This window comes from Homarus americanus, unplaced genomic scaffold (assembly GCF_018991925.1).
Source record: "Homarus americanus isolate GMGI-L3 unplaced genomic scaffold, GMGI_Hamer_2.0 scaffold33468, whole genome shotgun sequence".
Lineage (NCBI taxonomy): Eukaryota > Metazoa > Arthropoda > Malacostraca > Decapoda > Nephropidae > Homarus > Homarus americanus.
Genome location: NW_024714177.1, coordinates 673518 through 692950, shown reverse-complemented (window position 1 = coordinate 692950; position 19433 = coordinate 673518). Strand labels below are relative to the sequence as shown.

Here is a 19433-nt window from a genome sequence, read left to right as displayed (position 1 = left end):
TCCCAGTACTGTACACCCTTGGGTCATGAACCACTCTTGTGGCTCCCAGTACTGTACACCCTTGGGTCATGAACCACTCTTGTGGCTCCCAGTACTGTACACCCTTGGGTCATGAACCACTCTTGTGGCTCCCAGTACTGTACACCCTTGGGTCATGAACCACTCTTGTGGCTCCCAGTACTGTACACCCTTGGGTCATGAACCACTCTTGTGGCTCCCAGTACTGTACACCCTTGGGTCATGAGCCACTCTTGTGGCTCCCAGTACTGTACACCCTTGGGTCATGAACCACTCTTGTGGCTCCCAGTACAGTACACCCTTGGGTCATGAACCACTCTTGTGGCTCCCAGTACTGTAGACCCTTGGGTCATGAACCACTCTTGTGGCTCCCAGTACTGTAGACCCTTGCGTCATGAACCACTCTTGTGGCTCCCAGTACCGTACACCCTTGGGTCATGAACCACTCTTGTGGCTCCCAGTACTGTAGACCCTTGGGTCATGAACCACTCAAAGCTTCATCTTCACGAAGCCTCTAGTTCAAAAACTAATGTATACGAAACATCTGATTTCGATATTTGAAAATAACTTCATCTTTAAAGTTTAGATAGATAGGTCTGTGACATTTATTGGTATTATGAACATTTAAAATTTTAAAATATAAGTCCAGTACTGTCGTACAGAGCTTAAACCTTAAGGCGTCATAATACTCCCATGTTGTGTGTTTCGTACGGGTGAGAAATTCAATATGGCACTGCCTTACACCCACAGTGGCACCTTCACCAGGAGTGCCGGCCTGTACTCGGCACTTGCCAAACAGTCCAGCCTGTTAAACCTTAAACCTGTGAAGAGGATTACCTTCTCTTTTGACCCACTCAGTGAAAAGGCTATAGTTGTGAGGTAAGAATGGGGTAGACCCACCTCGAGGAGTGTGCAGGCATCACTTGCTGTAGGTTAACTTGGTCTGTTGTGAGGTCAAAGAGGCTGACGCATCCCTTACAGTGTGTGGTGGGAACAATGGTGCACTGCTAAATGTTCCGTTGTTGTCACTAATCATTCTTAGGGGTCAGTGTCCCCAAACTGGAAGCTTTTAATAGTTTAGGTGGGAAATACCTCAGCGGTGGCATCTGTAGGACCACTTGTAGACTGTTTCCCTCACATAAATAGACCAATAAAGTACTAGACACAAGTACGGTATCAGAAAACCTCTCACATCTCAGAAATTTTCTCCATACTTTGAATCTATTTTCAGATCTTGTGTATTACTGTATTTTCATTATTTTAATTCGAATTTTCAACAATGATGTGGCAGTGAGCCAGTCAGTGCCTGTGTCGAATAAATTGATAATTGCCACCTCTGAGCTACATTTGTTTAGCTTCATTGAATTTTCTTTTGCCACTGAATCAGTCTTCCTTTCAAATTTAATTCAGATTGGTTAAGTTTCTTTTAGGGGGTCCGACTAATTACCCAAATGTACCCGCAATGAAGTCAAATAATGGTTCTACATGAATAAATCGGGACTGCCAATCACTTCTCGACTGATGTATGGTGTCACAAACTCACAAAAAATTGGTAAACTTAATTTAATCTGAGTTAATAGATCGAGTGCATGTACCTAACCTAACCTAACCTAACCTCGACTAGTATTTGGTGTCACGAAGTCAAAAAATTGGTAAACTTAATTTAATCTGAGTTAATAGATCAAGTGCATGTACCTAACCTAACCTAACCTAACACAACACAACTCAGATTAAATTAAGTTTATCAATTTTTTGTGACTTTATGACACGAAATAATAATCAAGAAGTGATTCACAGCCAGATTTACGCTTGTACGACCATCATTTGACTTCATTGCGGCTACATTTGGGTAATTACTCACTCCCTCGGTACATGCACTCGATCTATTAACTCAGATTAAAGTAAGTTTTCCAATTTTTTGTGACTTTGTGACACCAAATATTAGTCGAGAAGTGATTAGCAGTCCGATTTATTCATGTAGGACCATTATTTGACTTCATTGCGGCTACATTTTGTTACATTTGGGTAATTAGTCGGACCGATTTTAAGTGGGTTCTTTTAGCCGCTGAAATGGAATGTGGATGATAGACTAATTTTTTATATATGTATAACTAAATACTGTACAGGTGTATGTTTATTTTATGTCTTTTAAAGAAATTAATGGTTCAACGTTTTCCCATTGTTTGTTGGGAATTTGAAACCAGGAATTTTCGTATGTTACTGTAATTTGTGATAATGTCAGGAAAAGCCAATTGGGTATTGAAATTTCTACTTTCTTCACTTTACAGGCACACACTAAACTTTTTTCATTTGGAGAAAGTCCGTGAAAGCAATCTGAAGTGTCTATTGAAGACTACTGTATTGTCAACAAGGGCTGACCCAACTATTGAAGTCAAACTGGGTAGGTTGAATTATAAGAATGAAGTTTGGAGAATGTAGTACGTTTTGTCGTGTAGTATTAACTGTACTGATGTATGCTCAAAATGCCATTAGACCTGTAAAAACTATACTGTGTTCTCTCTTACAAATCTTCGTAACTCATGCCTTAGAAATACCTGTAGTGTGTATACTGTACTTCACCATCTATTGAGCATACAAGCTCTTGTGATAAACAATATTCTCTTATTTCCATACCTTAAATGGGAACACCAAAGGAAAATATATTAGTTACTGCTTTTCAAATTAATATTGGGAGAATTTGTGTTCTCTTTTTTACTTTTTACTTTGTATCAAAGTAGGAGGTCATGCAAGAGGAGAAAGATAAACTATATCCATGGTGCTACACACATTACCATGTTTAAAATATGTATGTATGCTAGGTCACCTCTGAGCTTTTTCCCTTATTGATTTTATACACTGTCAACAAGATCTTATAGTGCTTCACTGGGAATCTTTGCAGGGAGAGCCAGTTAGACCATATTTTTTTTCGTCAATATGACCAACAGTAGACGACAAAGTCAATCCTAACAAAAGGCATCTGTCCATAATAGACGATAACCAAAGTTTGCTATTTCTTCCTCGTTGTAGCTGATTAGTTCTTGGGAAAGAGATCTTCTCCATCACAAATGATTTTTTAAGGGAGAATATGACAAAAGGTTTAAGTCAACATACAGTAAGTCCTGTTTTCAAATAATTCAGTACAAAGTTTATTGGAATGTAAAGGTTTGGTGCCATACCCATCACAAATTATCAAGTCATTTTATCCCATTGTGTGTATGTGGAGTGATACCATCTCAAAGAAGTTTTGAACTGCATTCATGAGGTTGTATAATACTGTGTAGGGTGGTATTCTGAACATCATTGTAGGAAACTACTCACTTCAGGATCAGCAGAGGTGAACCTGGGTCTTAGATTTTATGAATGCTATCTTGTCTGTTCTTATTAGCTTGTGAAATGAGCATCATTAACAAAACTGTCATTCATAATCTTACATGCACTTAAGGTAGTTATCTCTGTAACTGTTATTTTAAGTATTATTCAGTAATTATGTATTCATTTTATTTTTGTGTGTGCTGTAATAATTGTTTTTCCTATATTTCAGTTAATGGTAAAACACTGCTTTTTAAAGCAGTTAATCTTCAGCCCCTTGAAATACTCAAGAAGTTCAATGAGCTAGTAAGCAGCCAAGCTGAAGCTGAGAGTAAGACTGAAGTTTTAACAAAGGGGAAATTAACAAAATCTCAAAAGAAAAAATAGAAAACAGTTGTGATTAGAATTTCTTTGTATATTTTGAACTGTCTGTTTTACGGTCTGTTTTACTCCCGAGAAACATTTTGTTAAGGAACAGTTACATCTCCGAAATCATTGAACAGTAGTCTATTTTTTGTGCTGAGTAATTAATCATGTCGACTCAGGCACAGCGTAAATATGAAGCCACCCTGAGTATTGTCAACAAGGTGTATGACAGTGTTCCCGCCTTCACAGATGTGTTTGATGAAGAATCCTGGTATATATTTGCTGGCTGCTTTACAGCAGCCACCCTTATTCTTACAGTAATTGCATCAAGGTTTATTACTCTGAAGCCTGTAGACTGAGGGAAATGGATTAACAAAGTGAAATATGCCTTGAAAACTTCTCCATATAACTTGTCCAGTTGTTTGTTGTGTAGTGTTCGTCAAACACATTGAAACATTCAACACTCATTGCTGTTGATTAATCACCTTTGTTTTCATTTAGACTGATTTATCACTTCACTCTAGATAGTTATAGGTTATAGTAAAAGGAGGGTAAGATTTAATAGTGACTGATAAATATTCCCTCTCTAAGCCCTTGTAAACAACCCAGATGCCTTGTGTTGAAATTGGTTTATATGAGACATCCACTTGCCATAGACCCTCACACTGAGACAGCCCATCATTTACACAACAGAACTGGGACATTGTCATTACTGTATAGTAATGTTGGGGAGGCATTGGTTGATATGACATTAAAATAACATCTTTTTATTACTTATTATATTTTCTGATATCGGGTCAACGTAATGGCATGCATTTTTAATTATCAATTTTTTTGTCGTAGAACTTGTAGAGTGCGTCTCATGGATTTGGAGATTACATATTGACATGTCTGAAACGTTTCCCTTATTATGCTGTTAAACTCCCCAATGCAGGGTTGCTATTGAAGGCCTTTAGCTTTACCTGTAAAAGTATTCTACAAAATTGTTGGCAAAGGAATACTGTACAGTAGGAAGGGAGTTGTAATCAATAATGAAGAAAACCAGGCAAAAAATAAAAGGCATCAACTTCGTATTGCCTATATTTCACATCCTACTGTTTAGATATTGAATACGAGTTGTTGATTTGGTATACAGTAATAAGTTTCAGCTTAACCAAAGGTAGTATACTGGAAGTATATGAACTTTTAAACAGCAAGAAGTGTTCCCTTATTGAAGAGTTGTGGGTACATTTAAATTTATAATTATGGAATTTTTGAGGTGTCAACACAGTAGGGTGAGGATTGTCTCCTTCCTTGTTGGGGGCTCTTGTAGCCTCCATTCCACCTCTGTACCTGCTCACTCCGACTCCTTTTATTAATTTCTTTCCTCTATTGTTTGAAACCGTGTGCCTCATTTTGCCTGGCTGAAGCTTTTCATCATCATGCAGGCAAATTTTACAGTCAAAATTAGGAAGAAATGGTTATTTAAGAGTGCAAAATGCTGTAGTAGTGTATTTTTCTGTATTTGAAGAAACCAAGTTGAGTGTAGATGTTTCAATACTGTACAGTATTTGTGGCCTAAGGTTTTTACCACATTGGCAGCTACTTTAGATAGGGATCTAACAGTAATTCAGTATGTTCTCCTCACATGGATTCTCTCCACCAGTGTACTGTACATTCGTCTCAAATTATATTTTTAAGTACAATACAATACTGTACAGTATTTGAAATTTGGATTCATGCCTAATATTTGACTGAATATTGCCCAATCTATTCCAAGAATTTTTTTTATTTAACGTGTTACTGTATCCGTCTTGCAAGTCCTTTCCGTATCTTATTGCTGATCACGTTTTTGGTACATGGTAATGTTACCAGGTGTTATTTACATCTTGTCCTAGTTCTTTCAGTAACTTTTTTCTTATGCTAGTTTTTATTCAGCATTTTCCCCATTTATCAGTTTTCTTTGTTGAAATACTTTAAATATTCATACGATCTGTTGAACTTGATATTTTAACCTTCCACTGTCCCTCAACCTGTAACTTCATATACACCGTAAATCCAAAGAAAGATTTAAGAAATATTAGCACTAGTCAGATTTTACAAAGGTTATCCTAGTCACAGGAAAATTCAGGTAACAAATTCTAATACAGTAACTAAGACACTTATGAAAAACACCTTTATTGTGGTAGAAATGTTGCATATCATACAAATAATTTAACAAAGCATGTATTTAACCTTGTTAGGGAAAATTGAGCAATAAAATTTATATATTTTAAGGCAAGATTAGCACAAGGATCAGAATAGGAGTGTGCATTATCTTAAAATTGGTCTTAACATGAGTAAGTGAGCAAAGCAAAAATAGGTCTATTGTTTCTCAAATTGAGACGTGTTCCACTTCAATTACTATGCATGTTAGTTAGGTAATGAACGTGAAAGGTTTCTCAAAACACATTGTTATGAAAGGAAGTACTGAACTTTCTTTACCTTGTTGACTATCAAGACAAAAATGTATCAAGTCTTAGAGTTCACAGGTATTCCTTAACAGAATGTTTAGTGTAGTTCCCAGTCATCACGGTTCTTTCTAGTAAAACCTTGTTATCTTATCTGCGTATTCTTACCCTAATGGAGGAAAATAAATTTCATTGGTTGCTTGTAACCTTTCCTTAAATTTAATTGTTTTATAACTTCACAATACAGGTAACAAAGTTGCAATCAATGTGCTCCCACCTATGAATAGATGAGGACAGAAGATTGCACTGTTATGTTCACCTGTCATATCACAAGAAGGCATATACAGTAGTCTGTGTTATAGAGTCCTTTTTGGGAGAATTTTCTTTAATTAGGAAAGGCTTGCAAAGTGTTAGTGGTACTGCACTTTCATGATCCTATTATTGTAAGGATGAAAAGTCAAGGTTTGAACCAAGGACCAAACACAAATAAGTGCCTCGAGTGTACGGATGGTAGGAGAAAAAGCACCACAGATCTATAACCACCTTAACGATGAAACAATGAAGGCCAGTTCAGCGATGCTGAACAACAAATTTTAAGGTAGCAAAGGCTGGTTTGAGAAATTTATGAAAAGGTACCCGGTAAAGTTGAATAAACTTATTGTAGACACTGTTTATAAACTGGAGATCCAATACTGGGGGGAGAGATTAATTTTTAGGAAAGAATGCCATATTATTTAAGCAAGAAAAAGTTGCTTCAAAGCAGCTAGAAATACTTACTCTTCTAACATGGGGCAACATCACAGGAGACTTTTCCCGAAACAAACGCTTCTCTACCACAAACCAACTTGTTTGTGGACCTATTTGAGTCACTTAATATATAAAATTCATGGAAACCAAAATAAATTAAGGCTAAAATACACCTTATGCTAATAATGCTGGCATATGTTTCAATTTTAATAGACTTTACCAAGTGTACGAAAACAACTGTCATGACCATATCCGTATTGGCCCAGGAAGAGAACAGGAATGAAAGTGATGAATGGGCAAAGTCCTGGTGATTCCAAAATGGCTCACAACAATAGACAGGCACTGTCAACAATTATGGTGATGTCATGACTCATAAATCCTCAACCATCAGTGGAAACTTCTTTCAAATATCTTTTAAGGTATATTGCTTGTAACAACCATACAAAATAATGAATTGGTTAGTCCTGGCCATCGCTGCCAAAGGTCTGACTTTAATACTCGACACTGGGTAGAAAATATACACGAGTCACCCAAGATACAAATGAGGTTATATAAAATAATGGAAGCATTAACGAATAATAAAAAATGTACAAACAACTATACAGTATTAGGTATATAATATATATACAGTACATACATTCTATTATCAAGAACAACAAAGAACAATTACTTTAACTAAAATAACCCTTCACTTGGAAGAAAAATACCGAAAATATACGTCATTTTCACCGGATTGTATTTTAATAAAAACATTACAGTACAGTACTCATGTTATAAAATGATAGAATTATTCAATAACAGCGACACCTTTGTACGAAAATGATGGTCATGCTTCAGCTCTGTAATAGTAGAGGAAGTGCGCTAGTTTCACTCGGCATATGTGTTGAGCAAGTGCAACTGCTGAACTGTGTGGCAAACCAAGATGGTGTACTAAAGTCGGAAGGTTTAGTAACAAGAAGGCGCGTCCATCAACCTCTTGCTCTCGTAGCCTCACTGCATGATGACAGATTGCTGGTTGGCTTGCAACATACTGTTCAACATCATGTACTGTCCATTCTAAGGGGTCAGATGTAACAGTTGCAGGTTCTAAGCCAGAGTTTGTATCGGGATATTCATTTTTTCTGTCCCTTCTCATTTGGTCTTTCCGATCTAAGGGTTCTTCACGGCAACTTGAAGCACTGGATGAAGCCTCTCCTTCGTATTTTTTTTTGACATGTCGCATTTTCATTTGGGTGGCATAATCTGGCAATTTGACTCCTCTAGTCTGCATTTCAAGCCTTGGAAATGCTCTCCTTCGTCGTCTACTGCCAACACCATGTTCTAAGAATGGGCTCGTGGGGCGAGAACTGCGAGAACTTGTGTCACCCTCATCAGAACCACTTCCAACATCATCATCTTCACCCTCTTCAATTTCAGCATCTTCCTCCTCTTCTACATCCTCTGATATGTCATCAGAAGGAGCTGTAAGATAAGTACTACATTCAAAACAATTTCCATTCACTGAAAATTGAAGATCAATAACTTATTCATTCCCATTATTTGAACTCCTAGTTCTACCTCAAAGGAATACACTGTGCTAACATCCAGGACCTTGATATGGCATTAATCAATTACGAGTGTTTCAGAAATTGAGTGTCATACAGTGAATACAAAGGGTTGTTCGTACATCATGGATGCCATTGTATGTATCATTAATTAAACTGCTCTGAATTTTTAATAATCTTAATTTAGTCTTGGGAAAGAGCAAGAAAATAAGACTATAATCAACCCTTGTTAAAAAGAGAGCTCTTTTAATACAGAAGCTACCACAGTTTACATTATCACAAATACACTAACAGGATACAGTTAAAAAAAATATATACATTTTCTAAGTTATCTGTATGAACAGTACTGTATAGTCCTATGGAAAATAATTATCTCAAAGGGTAACCAGCTAGACTGCTAAAAATATTACCAGAAGATCACAATAAAAAAAATTCTAAAGTCATCAGAAAAATTACCAGGTAAAAGGCAATCCAACCTTTATTGTATATAATATCAGAATGCATTTGTAACCATCAGGTGGCTTGTAAAGATTGTGAAGTTATTAAAACCTGCTAGAAAAGATTTAGCAGAATAAGGACACTGGAAATGACACATAATATTCCCATCTGGGAAGTTCTGAATGCTAGTAAGTGTATACCTGTAGTAAAGCTGCCTGTTATCTGATCATCATTCAGTAAAGTAGAATGTACTCAAGCATCTTTAGTCCAGCATGAAAGCAAGTACAGTAGTTTAAATGAATTTTCCATACTTGCATGGTTAGCCACGATCACCTGATGGTGGTAGCTCTGTGCAGCATGGGGATCTACCATCAGGTTATCATGGCTAACCCACAAAGGTAAAGAAAAGGCTCATAAAATGGTGATGATGAGATTAAAATAAGTATAATAAAATAAAAGGAACAATGAACCACATTGGTAGGTTGGATTTTTAGAAAACTTTGTCGAGAGCCTTACTTGTCAGAGTTTTAGTTTGCAGAAGACGATTTGCTCTCACAGGCACAAAAAGACGTTTGCGACCGCCCCTCTTACGCCGATGAATGATTCTTGAAGTTCCTGGACCACCTCGGACCCCCTTATTAATGGAGATTCTACCTCTACCACGAAGACATGTCTGACTACCTTGTATTGACATCTGTTGATATTAAACATTATGCTTCTAGTATTAACAAGACAAGCTGCTCTAGTCACAATAAAAACAAAAAACACTTTAATGAATACATCCTCTCTACTGTATAATAAATAAATACAGTATGGGCTATTTAATTTTCTTCAAGTGTAATTGACAAAGTCCTCAAATTAGGACTGCACCAAGAATCTTATAATTTCTTTAAAACAGTCATAATATTTCAAGAAAAGTAATTTCTGTTATTTCTGGTTACCTCTGCTGGTACAAGGACTAGCACATGGGGTATGATAGCGTTATAGTTTTAACAAGACTGTATGAAGTACAGTAACCCTGTTGTTGTGATCTGACCATTTTTCTTCTTGAACAAAAAAAAAAATTATTTTAGGAATTTAATTAAACTAGTAAACGACATAAAAAATAAATGCTTGAACTGAATTTGTGTTTAGTTTTCCTTGTACCTTTCTTGACAATACTTACTTGAGATGTACAGAGCAATGGGCAATTTTCTCCAGTCAAATTAGATGACCAGAGATTGGGGCAACACTGGAGAGTCTGACAAATGGAGTACAGGAAGTCACTTATGTCACTTGCTGTTGTGGCCACCGGGATATTGGCAGTGTAAGTGTACCTTTTAAATCTGTACAAGAAGAGTAAAAGTAGATATGGCATTTGTACAGTACTCTATGCTGTTTAATTATATTCAAAGTAGTGCTGGTGGAAGATTTTATTAAAAGCGCAATAGGGGTACTTACCCAAACATCAAAGTGAAAATGTGATTTATGTGCAATTCAGACTGGATTAACTTATATTAAATGAAAAATAGAAAATAAAAGCAGGGACTTACTTTGCTTTGAATGGTATGGAGTGCCAGGACGAAGAGACCAGTTGGGGGTCAGGACCATTGCGTCGTTCCAGTTCCCTTAAAACACGTGTGGGTATGTATGCTGCATTGATGGTCATGGACAGTACCTCCCGCAGCACCAACTCCACTGATCCTGGTCCTACACTCTGGGACTGCTTTGCTAGAAAAATAAGTTACCAAGTACCTTTTAAAACAGTCTTTTTATTTTATTTAACTTATAAAACTTTTGAAGTTTCACAGAAATATTGTACCGAGTAGACAAATTTAGCAATTTTTTTTTATGAATAAAGATACAGATTTCATTTATTTTCCAGTACATCACATTACCTTCCCAGCTCTATGAAATTAATAGCTAGTTACCCTGCCCTTAACTGCGAGGCAGAATATTGTTTAGCGTTGTGTTTGTCTGTCTGTCTGTCTCTTTTCCTAAAATAACTCATTTCCGTACTGGTTTGTGAAATTGCACCAAACTTGGTAGGTATAACATGCAGCAGCCTGGTGAATCAGAAACATCTACTGTAGTAGTTTGTTGGAGTACAGTATTGGCACTACATTACTGTATTAATTATTCTTTTTTATTGCAATGGTGTTTCTTTACTCCAATTACTTAAATACCATACTTTTAACCTTTTCTTCAAGTATTAAAGAAAGTAGTTTTTCTTTCACCTAAATAAGCTTCCCTCAAAGTAGCGATACTTTTACTTAAGTAACATTCTCCATTACTTCATCCACCATTGCTTGTACAGTTTGAGTGAAATCGATTCTTGGGAAGTTGGTATAAATGAGGGACACTTGTACATGGGATCCAGAATTTTACCAATTCTATGAAGGAGAGAACACGGTCACTAAGACTATAAAAATAAATACAGTACAGTAATTGGCAAAAAACTTACCAACTTTAGACTTGCTGAGGTAAGGACCAGTGTAGCACCAGTGGTTCACATACAGCCTGGGACACCATAGTGACTTTTGACTTCCTCCTCCACTAGAAACTGCTTCAGTTGTTTGTGAATTATCGCTATTTCTTTCTTGACTTGCTTCCTGAGATTATTTTAAAGCAATACAGTACATATACAGTATACATTTACAAACCACCAGTACAATATAAACATCTTAAAGCAGTAAAAAATTAAAAGATGGGATTACAGTAATTTATATATAATAAAACAGTACCTGCTTTTCAATAAGGATAATACACACAATAATCTTTCCCAAGCACTTAAGAATTTTAAATCTTTGTGTTTTTATGTTGGAGACCTAACTGTACTTCTCAGAGCAATTACATAAAGTCCTGTATGCTGTTTGGAATGTCCCACAAGTTAAATATCTGCCAGCAAATGCCACTACAAGAATGATGAAATTATAATATGAAATATACAAGTACCTCTCTCTCTCTCTCTCTCTCATACACACACAACCACACAGTATGCTCTTCATTTGTCAAATTAAATATTCCACTTCACTTGATAAGTGTGCATTGTATCCACACTGCTCCTAATGGGTCGTTCCGCCTATAGAATTCACTCCCATTTGTTGTTATTTTGACTTTTAACATATCCTAAATTTAATACTGTATGCAAATCATTGGCCGAATATACTCGTACATGCTTCAGAAAATTTGTATCCGAATTCCTCCATTCGCTAAGCTGGTATCGACTGGATATGAAATATGGAACAGACAAGATAGAAAGATGGACAGAATGAAAGACGAAGTTGGCATAATTTTGGAGCAAAAAAACAAAAGCAATATTACCCTTGAAGACACTATCACATATTTCACCCTTAACTCTTCTTATCTACCACTGTAAGTACTGTATACTGCTCTAACATTTATCCCCAAAAAACACGGACAGTTAACATGTAAAAGGAATGAGAGAACCAGTAATGGAGGGTACAATCGTCTTGTCGCCTCTTCTACTAGTCTATGAACCCCGAGATTCAAACTTGTGAAACTGAACTCATCCATAAATGCTTGCTTCTGATTAAAGAGTCAATCTTTGGGTTCATAGAGCAACAGAAGAGGTGACAGAACTTCACAACTGTACATCCGAGATACTGCATTGGAAAAAAATTATTATACAAGTGCTACTCACCATACTAGTGTTCTCAAGACTTCTGGCTAGAGGAGAATATTGCGCTGGTAATTTTAGAGGATAATTGTTTGCTTGGCACCAGCCTGTTGGGAAGATATCTTGACTGGTTGATGCTCGAATTATCGGCTTTGAATCTGGATCTGAATCTAGCTGAATCACCAATAAATGTCCACATGTTTTATTAACTGTAGCTGCACATATCTGATTAGGGGCTGAAGGATTCACTGCTTCTAATTTTAACCCAGGTGAAAAACAAATATCCTCAGAAGACTCAAATTTTTTAAATATTTCACTTTCAGCACATAATGATGTAGACGACCGAAGGTAAGTATCCCAATCAAAGACCGTTTCACTAGGCCAATCTTTAGGTGGTTCTATACTTAAATTATTCTCTTTACAAAAGCCCCAGGGCAGTATTAATGGATCATTTACATATGTAACCCAAGAAATTTCTTCTGAAGTTTCTGAATCAACAGCTATTCTGAAGAAATGAGAATCAATTATTTCTAGCACTTTGCCAACATGAACAGAATACGGCTTGAATGGATGCACCACTTCCAGCAACATTCCAGCAATAAACTGATGAGTGTCAGGACCCAGCGTGGGTGCAAGTAGGGACACCGGCAAAGAGGAGTGTCTTGCATCATCACGACTCAGCTCCAAGAGTGCAGCCCACTCTGCATACTCATATGGTGTTGAAGATGTAGGGTGGCTGTAACTGGTTAAAGTAAAATGTTGAATTAAAATACATGTAAATGGTTCCTGTATTTCTGTTGAAATGTTTCTCCCTACAGTACTGTATTGTATTTCAATAACAAAAATTAAGATACACAAGAAATATTTTCCACTTGCAGTGAAGAATGGCTTTGGTAGTGGGTTCATGGTTGAAATGTCTGGCGAGATCCTCACTGTGGTCATCTCTCAAGTTTTGAAGACGGAGGAAATTTTTTTTTTATACCTCATACAAGACCTTTCCCATTACTGTAAAGTACAAGGTGACTGGAACCAAGCACAGCACACACTTTCCTCTCACTATTTTTTCTTTGTAAATGTCTTGCCTTCTTTTATCCAGTAATATTAAGAGACTGTACATGTGCTTTACTTACTTCCAAAGATGTCCTTGATGATGAATCCAATCAGGAGGGCGTAGACGTGGGTGCTGGTAGAAGAGCCAGAACGTCTCACCAGAGCAATCAGGGGTGTCGTAACGTAGCAGCAGCCGGCCACCCACATTATCCATCACGGTTGCTACCCACCCACACAACGGGTTCCCATCAAATAACACCTGAAAGTCATGCACAAGTCTATTATTGGTTTCTTCATATAAAATGGGATTCCTAATTATGCGGTTCATGATCTCAACACCTAATTAATAAAAACACCTCCACCCACTAATGAACACGAATAATCTTGAAATTTGATTGATGGATACTGCAATCAAATGGTATCCTTCCTCTACTCAAAGACAACAGACAGACAGGTTAAAGCCAGCATATGCTCATTAAACTTTATGGGTGGCTCATATAAACCTCTTGACAACAATAGGAAGGCAACCTGATAATTCTCCCTTGCATAAACAATAATATACAACTATTGATAGAAATGACAAAGGTTTCAAGTCATTAAAGGTATTTAACATTTGAAAACACTCCTGCATACCTCAACCTTCATGCCATGCTTGACGCGGTCCACAGCGGTGTAGCCCTCTACATCCAATGCCTCCTCTGGTACCGATATACCCTCACGCTGTGCTTGTTCTACTGCTTCTTTGGCTTCTTTAATGCTATCTTCATCTACCAACTCAGACATGAGGTCAGATGGCAAGGACAATTGGATATTATGATGACCGCACCAACCTACAGGGTGGAGGCCGCCATGGGCTACCTCACGCCAGCATTCCACATTAACAGAACTCGGAGCTACATATCGCAATCTGCAAAAATAAATATTTGATATAGGAAACCCTGTTATGAAACTAAGGAGAAGTAGTGAGTGACTTGTGAAATCTGATCAGCTAAACATCCTTCATCAGAGTTCATCTATTGTCAAAGGGTTTGTTATGGTGATATATATGCAAGGTTGACAAATGTATAACTTATGAGGCCAGAATAATTGCAATAAATATTTCCATTGTCTTACACAATGTATGAGGATTCTGAAGCTCACTGATACGAAGGAAAAAGAATATGTACAGAACCGTACCTAATTAAAATTTTCTCTAACTATCCAAAAAGATAACACATTGAGCAAGAGGCCTGTTATGACAGACTGGTAAATTCATGAATGCACCTTTTTTTTAAATGTTTCATAATTGGACACCAATTTGTTGGAAACCTGCAAAGTTGCTTATAGAACAAATCAGTTCTTTTTTCCTCAATTATGTCTAAATCATTTAGTATAGAATTTCTTTTAATTCCTTCCTTTATCTTCCTCCATTTTTTCTTCCTTTTCCCTCCTCTTACATTTTCCTTCTTATGCCCAATCTTTTTGTTCTGGTCCTGTATTTACATTTAATGGCCTTCCTGGTTTTCCAGATAAATAGGCTACAAACATTTCATCCCCTGTTGATTGCTATGTATACTGTACTTCCAACAGCTGTTGCTATGAACCCTCAATGCTCAAAATGTTATACTTCTGGTAGTATTTAAAAAACAAAAACAAATCAAACCTGACAAGGAATACAAAACAGTTGATGTTGATAAATATACCTTAACAATGGCCCACATGTGGTAACAACTTTTGCTAGCCAGTATCCAGTTGGCTGTTGTCCTGATGAAGAATGAACCACCTCAACCAGATGATCTTCTAACACACCTGATTCTAAACTCTTCTCCACCTGAAATACATTAAACTGCATTAGAAGATATCAGGTACTGTAGTGTACAACTCAGAAGATGGGTAGAGCACGAGAGGCAGACCTATGTATAGTTCCACATAACTAATCCACTTGCCAATATGTTTGATTTTCCAATGAAATTTGTGTCTATTCAGTCATAAAAATTTGTTAAATATCTCAAGCTCTTAATTTCATCAGCCCGAGTTCTATAAATGTATGTTTCCAACCATGGCTGTTTCATTTCCAAAGAATAAAGGCAGAAGAAGGCAGTCTCAATTTTTTTTTCTACACCAGTGCTACAGTTACTGGTTTCATAATCCTATCGTGCAGACAGAAGCACAGTGATTCAATCTAGCCAGAAATAGTACAGTAGGTATCTAATTATTTGATGTTGTAAAAAAACCCAAATACTTGTCAGAAAAAGAGAAACTAAAATAACTCTACAAAAGACAATATCTTAAAAATTTTATGATACCAAATTAATAGCAAAGGTACTGCAGCTTATGTATCTGATTATATTACTTGAAATAAGGACGATTCTATAATTAGGCTTCAAGTACTTTTTGATAACTTGGTCAGGAGTTGCATGATGATATGGTCTTGGGATCTGACAGCTGTGTCCATAGTGGAGTCAATAACACTAAGAGTTTTGTTAAGACTTCAGCTGGAAGCACACAAGGACATGCTTCACTAACTAAAGAAATACATAACCTCTAAAAGACCTCAATATATTAACAGTTTTACAAAGACTTACGTGTTGAAAGGATGTGGGTGGAACTGCCTCGGTCTGTGTTTCCTCAAGGTATTCTTCCCAGACAAACTCCTCATCTGAAAGTCCAGATACAGTAACCATATACTGTACTACTGTAAACAATTTAAAGTAAACATACACACGGTTGCCTCTGCTTTTACAACTATTATTACATTACAGTACCTCGCACGATCTGACAGGTGAGTTTGCAGTCATGGGTTTTTGTGTCCATGTACCAGTTACTAATACTGTACAGAGTCTCTTACCTGGAACAGATTTGACTGATGAATCTTGTGACACAAGTTTTTCTGTAGACTCAGTTTCCTGGGTGCTGGACAACTGGTTTTCAATTTCTGTGGGTTGATCAGGACATACAGGTAAATGTTCCTCTTCCATCATATCCAACTTTATTCTTCTTAAGATGACGCACAGAAGAAGAATATTGTGTGAAGATCTCTATTCACCTAAAATATAATAACAATGTTACCAATATAGATGGGCATGTCTCTTGAAGCCCTGCTGAAAAATCCAAGGGTCCATAACTTTGTACAGTAGTTAACAGTACACTGGGTAAGGCATCTGGCTGGATATTGACAATTATCTGGCTGGAAAGTTGTCCTATACAGCTGGATAGCCAAATATTGACCCAATTCACAGTACACGGATTTAAAAGGAAAAGAAATTTGCTTCTGCATAAACACTGCACATGTATGGTGTGTACTCTTAAATACTGTGTGCAAACTATCAAAATCAGTGACACAAACCTGACCTAATGATAGTAAAACATTATTGGCAAAGTCTGGACCTTTGACTAATACAGTACAGTACAGGTATATAGATTTTAAGAGTTGCATAGAGTAATATAAAGTTCCTGAATGAGAGGCTCTGGTATACACAATGAGAAAAGAGATAAAGTTTATATTAATTTTTTTGTTTTCAAAAACCTAACCTGGCTTGTCTTAGCCTAACCTAACCTTATGTAATATACCCTATGGTAACATAAAATAGCCTTTAATGACAGCATGAGGACCTTTGTTTCCTGTAAAAGGAAAGATGTACCGGCAGGAGAAAGTTTTGCAGACAGGCGAAGATGGTTTAGATATGTGGAGAGAATTGAGCAGATGAACTGGGCCAACAGAAGCATGATCTATATGAGGAAAGGAGGGAGGAGAATGAGAGGCAGATCAAGAATAACATGGAGAAGGGTTGTAAAAAAGAACATTAGAATTTTGAGCCTCACAAAAGACCACACAGCAGCTAATCTGTGCAAGCGTGGAAAATAGCCAATAAAACTGGATGGTTAGGTTGACTGTACTGTATATGGTTAGTGTTTTCAATGTTAGCTAGGGAGCCTCAAAGAAAACAAATGTATTTTTGTCATTATTCAGTGGGTCAATACAGTACATAAAATTTTGCAAATTCAAATTCATTTATTATGTATAGCAATTATTATTGTCATAAATCACATAACTATCTGGATAAACTTATATTTCGTTTGATATGAACTACAGTATTTATAATGTTATTTTCAAAACCTATATTATGTCACCAGTCCAATCTTGACCATACAACTTAGTTAGTTAGGTCAGGTCAGGTCAGCTTAGCCAGTGCATGCACAGTACTTGCCAACAGTGCATAATAGAGTCAAGAAGGACTGACCAAGCCGATCAGTGGTGAAGAGGATAGAAATAAAATTTAGGTTTGGCTCCATTTTGTTTATCCTATTTCCTTTAGTCATCAAGTTGTTAACCCTTGGAACAGCTACCACATGAGGTAGTTGACTTAAACCTTTAATTTTTTTAAATATGATCACTATATAAAGAAGAGAGAACAAGAGGTGGGAAATGTCTATACAGTGCAGTACAGTTCTAACCTGTGTGTTCTATTGGCAAGTACATTTAAAAAACTAAGAAAAAACTTTAACAGCCTTTTCTATGAAGACCTGTTGAAAATTAAAAATTATTTCTTTCAGGCTTTAATGTTCACATAATAACAGATTTTTTTTTAGCTAAATTTTCTTTGTCATGAATCAACAGATTTAAACGTTTCATGGAGTTCTCATATATATATATATATATATATATATATATATATATATATATATATATATATATATATATATATATATATATATATATATATATATATATATAATTCTTTAGTCTACTCAGTGGCAATATAGTCCAGTGCTTTGTGTTCATTTAGTCTGGCAAACTTAACCTAAAATAGATGCAAATAAACATAATCAGTAAATCATGTAAATTAACACTGCTTCAATATGACCACAGATAATGTAGATACATTATATAACATAGAAAGTACCTGTAAGAAGTCCATTAACCAAACGGATCAAGAGCCATTAAAAGGTAATTTCATTCTCTTATTTACATTATTAACATTTTTCACGAAGTTTCTCTTGTTATATTTGACAAGCAATGAACGAAATACGTTAGTAAAGACTGGTTCCATTTGAAAGCTATTACAACCATAATTAGTAAAGTATCCACAATGAAAGAAATTACAAATATTGTTAGTTAAATGAACTTGAAAGGTTCGACATCGGCCATTAATTTACAAAATACGGAATCTTTTACTTTTGTCTTCAATTATATTTTTCACTGGTAGACTAACTTGACACACATATATACTCACCTTTCACACGCTGAAACTCCCCACAGTATTTCTAGTGGTCACAAATCCAGTAACTACCTGTGGTTGTGACAGTAACTCACTGCAGCAGTAAACACACTCGTCTCGCCAGAACCAATTACCGAGTCTACGAACCCCACGGCCCGAACCCTTATGAAGGAAGTAGTAAACATCTCAAAATATAGTATTAACAACCTAGATTTTTCTTATAATCTACAATATGCTCATTAGTTAAGGCTATTAATATCAACATACAGCTTCCTTACCAAAAAAATTCAGATGTCTGTAATGAAAATTCTTGTGAACATCACAAAGTATAAAAAAAAAATCACAGGTTTCATTGAGGAAGGACTGTCACAGGTCCGGTGTTATCTGAGACCTGACAGAGGAGAACCCAATAATAATAATAATAATAATAATAAAAATAATAAAAATAATAATGATAATAAATACATTAATAATAATATTAAAAATTAAAATTAAAATAAAAAAATAATAAAAATTACAATACTAATAAACAAATAATATTTCAGTAAGGTTGTCATATACTGTAGGTTTACAATTGGATAAACATGTTTACAAACTATGCAGTTGGCCAGTACTTACCGTTACCAACGGTGCTTAAACAGATGTGACCGACCGCCCAAGCTGCTAATGACTAAATGAGCGATCAGTGGCGAAAAGTATAAAAGTTACATAGTTC

At 36.1% G+C, this 19433-nt stretch overlaps 2 protein-coding genes across 2 annotated transcripts; one reads left to right on the top strand and one right to left on the bottom strand.

The window, feature by feature from the left end:
- The first annotated feature begins 699 nt into the window (after positions 1–699).
- LOC121876301 (39S ribosomal protein L53, mitochondrial-like) lies at positions 700–6275 on the top strand. Its single transcript, XM_042381355.1, has 3 exons — positions 700–897; positions 2307–2419; positions 3560–6275. The coding sequence occupies exons 1-3, from the start codon at positions 746–748 to the stop codon at positions 3712–3714; spliced, it is 420 nt and encodes a 139-aa protein (XP_042237289.1). The 5' UTR covers positions 700–745; the 3' UTR covers positions 3715–6275.
- On the bottom strand, positions 4427–19096 carry LOC121876292 (scm-like with four MBT domains protein 1). The gene is made up of 13 exons (XM_042381342.1): positions 18997–19096; positions 18734–18880; positions 16348–16545; positions 16085–16158; positions 15203–15330; positions 14154–14427; positions 13601–13779; positions 12495–13212; positions 11295–11442; positions 10384–10561; positions 10017–10176; positions 9368–9545; positions 4427–8330 (listed from the first exon to the last, which is right to left on the bottom strand). The coding sequence occupies exons 3-13, from the start codon at positions 16478–16480 to the stop codon at positions 7696–7698; spliced, it is 2805 nt and encodes a 934-aa protein (XP_042237276.1). The 5' UTR covers positions 16481–16545; positions 18734–18880; positions 18997–19096; the 3' UTR covers positions 4427–7695.
- Between the last annotated feature and the right edge of the window lie 337 nt (positions 19097–19433).